Source organism: Microcebus murinus, chromosome 12 (assembly GCF_040939455.1).
Source record: "Microcebus murinus isolate Inina chromosome 12, M.murinus_Inina_mat1.0, whole genome shotgun sequence".
Lineage (NCBI taxonomy): Eukaryota > Metazoa > Chordata > Mammalia > Primates > Cheirogaleidae > Microcebus > Microcebus murinus.
Window position 1 is genome coordinate 69272590 of NC_134115.1, and position 7217 is coordinate 69279806.

Sequence of the window (7217 nt, forward strand, 5' to 3'; positions counted from 1 at the left end):
AAATATGCTTTGAATATGTTCTTGGCCACATAAAATTCCATCCTATTGAAGCACCTGTTTTCTTTTAAGCAAAGCCCCATGCCATGTTTTCCAGTCTTACTGGACTCTGAAAAGCCAAAGAAAATACCTTGTGTTGATCCACCATGAGCCTCTTTTGAGTTTCTGTTTGTTTTATTTTCTTTCTTTTTTTTTGAGACAGAGTCTCGCTTTGTTGCCCAGGCTAGAGTGAGTGCCGTGGCATCAGCCTAGCTCACAGCAACCTTAAACTCCTGGGCTCAAGCAATCCTTCTGCCTCAGCCTCCCGAGTAGCTGGGACTACAGGCATGCACCACCATGCCCGGCTAATTTTTTCTATATATATTAGTTGGCTAACTAATTGCTTTCTATTTATAGTAGAGACGGGGTCTCATTCTTGCTCAGGCTGGTTTCGAACTCCTGACCTTGAGCAATCCGCCTGCTTCAGCCTCCCAGAGTGCTAGGATTACAGGCGTGAGCCACTGCGCCTGGCCTATTTTTTATTTCATTTATAAAATGCACCCATGGTGCAAACACACATCTGGATGCTAGATATATCGTTAATATGCATTCTAAAGAAAATGCCAGTCAGCCTCTTTCCCCTGGATGCTAAGTATGTCACTCACTTCACCATTACAAATATATAAAATGTCAAAAAGCGTCACAAATGCTTTTTCCATCTTGTGACAGCCACAAATGAACTTCAATCTCTTAGGCACCCCCCCTCAAGACACTTGAGACTACCGTAGTAGTTTTAAGCTTTAATAACTTCAGAAATAGAAATGCTACAAACTTACAAAAGCAACATTTTTACACTTAGTTTTGTGAATTGGAATAATTTTAAATCTGATGAAGTTTTAAAACAATCTGTTAGGGTCGGGTGTGGTGGCTCACGCCTGTAATCCTAGCACTCTGGGAGGCCGAGGCTGGAGGATGGTTCAAAGCCAGGAGTTAGAGACCAGCCTGAGAGCAAGAGCGAGACCCTGTCTCTACTAAATAGAAAGAAATTAATTGGCCAACTAAAAATATATAGAAAAAAAATTAGCCAGGCATGGTGGCACATGCTTGTAGTCCCAGCTATTCGTGAGGCTGAGGCAGAAGGATTGCTTGAGCCCAGTTGTTTGAGGTTGCTGTGAGCTAGGCTGACACCAGGGCACTCTAGCTAGGGAAATAGAGTGAGACTCTGTCTCAAAAAACAAACAAAAAAACCCAATCTGCTAAAAACTTTGGCTGTGACCTCTTTAGAGCTATAACTAGTAGGAGTAATATATCTGTAACAGACTAAGCATACATGAATCCTTTAATCCTCAGGAGGGCACTGTGGAACTATGTTCTTAGGGTTGGCTGCTGTGGGAAGGTTCTTTTGTTACTCAAATTATGTGAAGAGTGCAAGGCCAGGCTTCCACAGAGAAAACATATTTTCATTACTTTTATTAAAGATAAATCATAAAGATTTTAAAAAATGTGATACAAATATATGTATTTGTTTCATGAGTATTTTCACATTTAACTGAATAATTTGAAGAATGATCAAGCTGTTTCCACCTGGAAAATCATATTCAGATAAGGAAACTGCTTTTGTGTAGTTTTATGAACACACTTAGAAAGACCAAGCCTGGACCAGGTGTTTAATTTTATAATTTTTGAATTTCCAATACTCAGAGCTCTCAGTCCAACATTGATAGTATTTATCGTAAAACTAAGTAGCTTTTTTTTTTTAAAAAAGGTCTTTTAACCTGTTGAGGTAAAGTTGGCCTTTTTCGTGTGCCTCTCACGTGCCCTATGCTTCAGTGTTTTTACACTAAAATGTGTTCAGTATTTTCCAGGAGTAAAACAAAACAATGAAATCATTATTCAGATAAAATATTATAGGTTTATTTAAAACTTAATTCTCACCTTGAGTATGCAAAATACAAACTCCACAAAATGTTCATTTTACTTTGTAGTTTACAAATATACAAAATAGAAGTTTGTTTAAAGTTATATTACATATTTATTAAGGCAAGGAACTATATAGAAAAAAACATTTGTTCTACTAAAGGCATACTTGGGAATAAACCATTGTACAAATTATTGCACATCTGAAACCACAGTGCATAACAGACTGTCTGCATAAAAATGTTAAAGTAAACCAGGCTTATTTACCTGACTTAGGTCATAAATGTAGATCGGAAGACAAAAATAGATTTTCCTTGTCAAAGTATGCAGCAGTTTGAGAACTTTGGCTTCCTCGTTTGGTACCTTTAGAACCAAGACTCACCAAGCACCATCATTTAGGCTATTAAAACACATTTTCAGTACCTGAATTTCTTCCTTTTCTTCTAACATCATAATAATGGCTTTTAGAAGGCAAAAAGAATTACAAGGTGATCTTTACGCTTATATTGCATCAAAACACAATTCAAGGGAATTCTGGTCTTCCCTCCCCCAACTCACGGATCTAATTTATACCCTGATATCCACAGCTTCCAGTCACCCCCCTCGGTGTTTTGTAAGTCCAGGAATATTCAAGTTGGATTTAGAATTGGAATGATAAGAAGATCCAGTTACAGACCCCATCTGTTCTTTGATTTTTCACTTTTGGATTCCTCATTGCTCCTGATTATTCATTCACGAGTGGACTCAGTTGGGAAACTTGACCATGATTGTAGTGCTCCAGCTGGGCTCCTCCCCTTGTCGGGAAGACAGTGTGAAAAGTAAAAAATACTGAATTCTCTTTTGGCAGTGTGGGTCATATTCACTGTTTGAGACTTAAAAGTGTCTCTTCATGTGTAAGGCGAGGTGGTCCGACCTGGAAAACGCCCGGTCGCACTTCTGGCACTGGAAGGGGCGGTGCCCGGTGTGTTTGCGGTAGTGCCTGGTCAGTTCATCGGAGCGGGCAAACTTCCACCCACAGCCGTCCCAGTCACAGTGGTAGGGTTTCTCACCTGTAAAGGGGAAAGAAACAAAAAAAAAAAAGGTGTTAACGCCATTGCTATGACAAAGAATTGGCCCTTTTAGAAACCGGAGGCCACATATTAAACTAACTTTGCAGGTACCCCATCATTCTGAAAGAATCCAGGAACGTCTACACCACTGAAGGGCCATATTAAATTTCAGGCCATAAATAGGAATAATACATGCCTTAAGTATTTGCTCTTTTCAGGAGAACATTAATTAAGCAATGAAAACACAAACACCATCTAAACCACCTTCTTTCTACAGCGCTGTTTCAACACAGACATGAAATGGCGGTTGGACATTGTGATGAGTAGTGTCTCTCCCTGCCCAAACCCAGCGGTAATACCCTATCCCACCCACTACAATTGGATCTAAAAAGCCACAGGCAGCTATTTTTTTCTTTACTTTAATAAAGGCTACACCTAAATTGACCTTATGTACTTATTTACATTGAGATGGAAATTCTCTGCAGTGACAATCTTAAACCAGAATCTCCCCAGCAGTTGTAACCATCGTATTCCTTGAATTTAAATAAGCCTAATTATTAAGACCACAGCTAAAAATAATAGGGAGAGTGAAAGGTGAACCTAAGACGGGTACAACCAATGAAAATAGTCTGGAAATTTAAAAACGGATTAAAAAACAAAACATCGTGCTTATGCACTGCAGAGTATAATTTCTTGATTACAAGGGCAATATTTTGCTCACGCTAGGAGAGGCCCACATACCACTGAGAATCTCCTGCCTTTTAAAAGCCTCACAAAACTGCACATTCAAGCACAGATACCATCCATCAAGCAAAAGGCTCCTGGGCAGAAGAGTAGGCGCCGGTTTGCTGGCCTCTCTTGTGATCCGGGAGATGAAGGAGATAGGGTTGGCTGGCAACCCCAGGCGGCACCGCGGAGTGTCCACAGTTAGCCTATGGGACTGGTCGCCAACCCCCGCCTTTCCGCGGCCTGCGTCCCCCTACCTGTGTGGGTTCGCAGGTGTGCCTTAAGATGAGAACTCTTTGTGTAGGTTTTGCCGCAGCCCGCGTAATCACAAGTGTGGGTGGCGGTTCTTTTCCGGGGCCACGATCTTCTTCCCCTCTTTGGCTTGGGCTCCTCCGGCATGCAGGAACCCGGTGTCAGGAGCTCTAGGGGCGAAGAAGGTGAGGTCAGCAAGATCCCGTGAGCCGGGGAGGGCTGGCACGCACGCAGCTCCCCAGCCCCAGCTAAGAAAACCCAGGACTGACCTTGGTAATGGAGCGGCGGGACCTGCGGCTGCAGCTGGTCGGACAGGAAGGGTGGGTAGTTGGGCCCGGGGTGGGCATGGAAGCCTGGGTGAATCGGCAGGGCGGGGTGACCGTCCCTGCTGCTCAGCAGTTCCTCGGCACCCAGGGTCTGCGTAGTCCTGCTGGGGAGCTGCCGCCCCAGGGGGAAGTCGTGTGCAGTCGGCCGGTGGCCATTGCTGAGAGGGGGTCCAGCGCCTAGGTGGGCCTCCAGGGGCCGGCTGACGGTGCACGAGGGGACCGCCTCCTGCTTGATCTTGGGGCACATGCGCGGCGGCCCGCCGCTGTAGGGCGCCACCACCACCGGGTGGCTGCCGTCAGGGCTGCCTTTGCTAACACTGATGACCGACGGGCTGCCGTACTCGCTGCCTGGGGCGCTCATCGCCGACTTCAGCACAAATTTGCCCATCAGCCCGCCACCTGGCGGCGGCGGCTGCTGCGGCGGAATGTACACGGGGTCCAACTCGGGCCGCAGGAGCTCGGCCACGAAGCCGCCCGAGGGGCTCACGTCGTTGATATCCGCCAGGTTGAAGGGAGCCGTGGGAGGCGGCGCAGACTCCCGGCCATAAAGGAGGCCTCCGCCCGTGCCGCCCGGCGCCACGCCCGGGTCGCCCCCGGCTCGGATCGGATAGCTGAAGCTGCAGGTGGAGGGCGCGCTGGCAGGGCCGCTGCTAGAGGGGGAGGACGAGGATGAGGCTGACGCCGATGAGGACACGGTGGCAGCCACGGACTCCTGATGGGACAGCGAGTTGGAAAGGATAAAGTCCAGGTCCAGGAGATCGTTATCGTTGAACACCTCCGTCTCCCTCCGGGGTAGGAGCGCCGGATTGCTACCGCCGCAAGCCGCGCCGGCTCCGCCGCTCTCCAGGTCTGTGGCCACGGTCGCCGCCGCCAGGTCGTAGGGGCGGCCGGGAAGCACGGGGGGAAGTCGCTTCATGTGGGAGAGCTCCTCCCGCCAGCGCTGCGGGGACAGGACGGGAGAGAGATCATCGGTGGTGGTCCCCAGTTGCCGCCCGACGGTACTGACGTGCTCGAGGGCCACACGCGCCTGCACCGCCCAGACACGGGGACTGAGCAGGCAGGAAGCGCCCGGGAACCCCGGGCGCCAGTGCTGCAATCTCGGCCCACACCCGGGTCCCAGAAGAGGCGATGCGTCTATACTGTGTGCCCAACTGCGTGTGAGCGAGAGCCGCGGCTAGCCAGCCCCGGTCCCTCCCCCGCCAGATCCCGGGACGCCCCCGGAATTGGGACACCGAGGCTCTCTCGGTGCTCCCTCACCACGGGGCCGCCCACGCGCTAAGCTCACTCCAGCCCAGTGTCTGTGTCTGGGGACGCAGTCACCTCCCGCCCGGTGGCCCGCGCGCGCCCGCCCTACCGAGTGCTTGCTCGGGGACACGTGAGGACCCGCTGTGCGCCCCCGGCGGCTCCGCAGTGCCCGGACCACAGGCACGTACAGCCGAGCTAAGGGCGCGGAAGCCATCCCGGGGAAGCTGCGGTGTCCGCGCCGTGACCACTCCTTACCCTCGCCCAGAGGCTCTGGGTGACCTCGGGGTTCCGCCCGCCCCCACCCCACCCACAAAAGCCCACCGGGTGTTCCCGGCTGCCCAGGGCGACACTCACGTTATTCGGGGCACCTGCCGGACGCAGTGTCTTCTCCCTTCCCGCCGGGCCGGACGCGAACGTGGAGAAAGACGGGAGCAGCGCGTCGCTGACAGCCATGTCAGACTCGCCAGGTGGCTGCCTGCGGACCGGGCGGGGCGCACCGAGGCAGGAGTCAGGGACCACTTTCGGCCGCCGCTCGGGTGCGTCCCCCCGGTCCTCACCCCTCTCTACCCGCAGCGCCCCGCGTCTCACCTACCTCATTAATGTGGGGGCCCAGAAGGTCCTCGGGAGCCGAAGCAGCGGGGGTACCCGAACCCCAAAATCAACGAAGAAAATAAAAAAAGACTTAGAAACGAAGCCAAAACCAAAAACCCCAAACTGCCCAAGATCCTTCCTTCTTCTTTGGATTAAATATAAATTGGAGACGTCTTTTTAAAAAAGTTCCTTTGTATACAAAAGTTCTTAGAAAAGTTGTAAACTTTTATAAAAATAGACAAATCAGCAAGGCGAGTAAGTAGGTCCTGTGGCCGGGCTGCGCTCTCTTCGACTCAGCAGCGTCCCCCACCGCTGTCGCTGTCGCTGCGGCTGTTGCCGTGGGCGCAGGGGCTGTGGCCGGGGCGGTGGGCGGGCGGCGCCGCCAGGTGAGACTGGCCGCGGTGGCGCTGAGCTGCGGGCTGGGCGGCGGCGCAGGGCGCGGAGTCCGGGGGGCTGCTTGGGTCGCGCGCGGCCATGGGCGCGGGCCACGGGCGGGTAGGTGGGTGGGGGGCCGGAGGGGCGGGGAGGGGCACTCGGCGGCTCCCGGTGCCGCCGCCGCCCGCCACCGCCTCTGCTCCCCGCGCGCCCGCAGCCGCGCTCGCTCTCTCGGGCCGGGGAACTGCCGGCGGCCGCCGCGCGCTCCTTACTTATAACTTTGGGCTACCCCGGTGCCCCCGCCTTCTCCCCGCTGCGCGCCGGGGCCCGCCGCCAGGCCCCGCCCCTCCCTTTCTTCTCCCCGCCCCCGGCGCGTTGCCATGGCAGCTAAATAAACAAACTCGGCGCACGTGGGGGCGGGGCGCGGGAGGGGCCCGGCCGTGACGCCAGCCCGGCAGCTGGCGAGCTGGAGCCGCGCTGACGCCGGCGGCGGTGGTGACGGCGGCAGTGTCCGCCCCAGCGCGGGCGCAGGGAAGGGGGCGCTGGTTCGGCAGCCGCGCGACCAAGGCTGTCCGCGCCGCCATTGCCGGTTCCCTGGGTTCGAAGCCCGAGGCGGGAAGGCCGGTGGGGGAGCAGGGGGACGGTAACGCACCCCTGCCCCGGCTCCAGCACGCGCTCGCCGCGCTATCTGCGCGCTAGAGGACAGCGCGATTATCCGCGTGACTCAGCCAGCTCTCCCTCCCCCACTACGCACGCAGGA

General features: G+C 53.3%; 1 protein-coding gene across 2 annotated transcripts; it reads right to left on the bottom strand.

Annotated features, from left to right (window-relative positions):
- Positions 1 to 1984: 1984 nt before the first annotated feature.
- On the bottom strand, positions 1985 to 6578 carry KLF4 (KLF transcription factor 4). 2 transcript variants are annotated; one of them, XM_012736781.3, is made up of 5 exons: positions 6084 to 6570; positions 5846 to 5966; positions 4190 to 5186; positions 3926 to 4090; positions 1985 to 2942 (listed from the first exon to the last, which is right to left on the bottom strand). In XM_012736781.3, the coding sequence occupies exons 1-5, from the start codon at positions 6086 to 6088 to the stop codon at positions 2767 to 2769; spliced, it is 1464 nt and encodes a 487-aa protein (XP_012592235.2). In that variant the 5' UTR covers positions 6089 to 6570; the 3' UTR covers positions 1985 to 2766. The 2 variants fall into 2 exon arrangements, with proteins under 2 accessions (XP_012592235.2, XP_012592234.2); XM_012736780.3 differs by having other exon boundaries at positions 3926 to 5186; positions 6084 to 6578.
- Between the last annotated feature and the right edge of the window lie 639 nt (positions 6579 to 7217).

What these genes read in the sequence shown, in the direction of transcription:
- KLF4 (XM_012736780.3), bottom strand. An exon ending in CGGCAGGTGCCCCGAATAAC is followed by an intron (nt 5,187 to 5,845) that starts GTGAGTGTCGCC and finishes CTGTCCCCGCAG; the next exon opens with CGCTGGCGGGAGGAGCTCTC. An exon ending in ACACCTGCGAACCCACACAG is followed by an intron (nt 2,943 to 3,925) that starts GTAGGGGGACGC and finishes TCCCCTTTACAG; the next exon opens with GTGAGAAACCCTACCACTGT.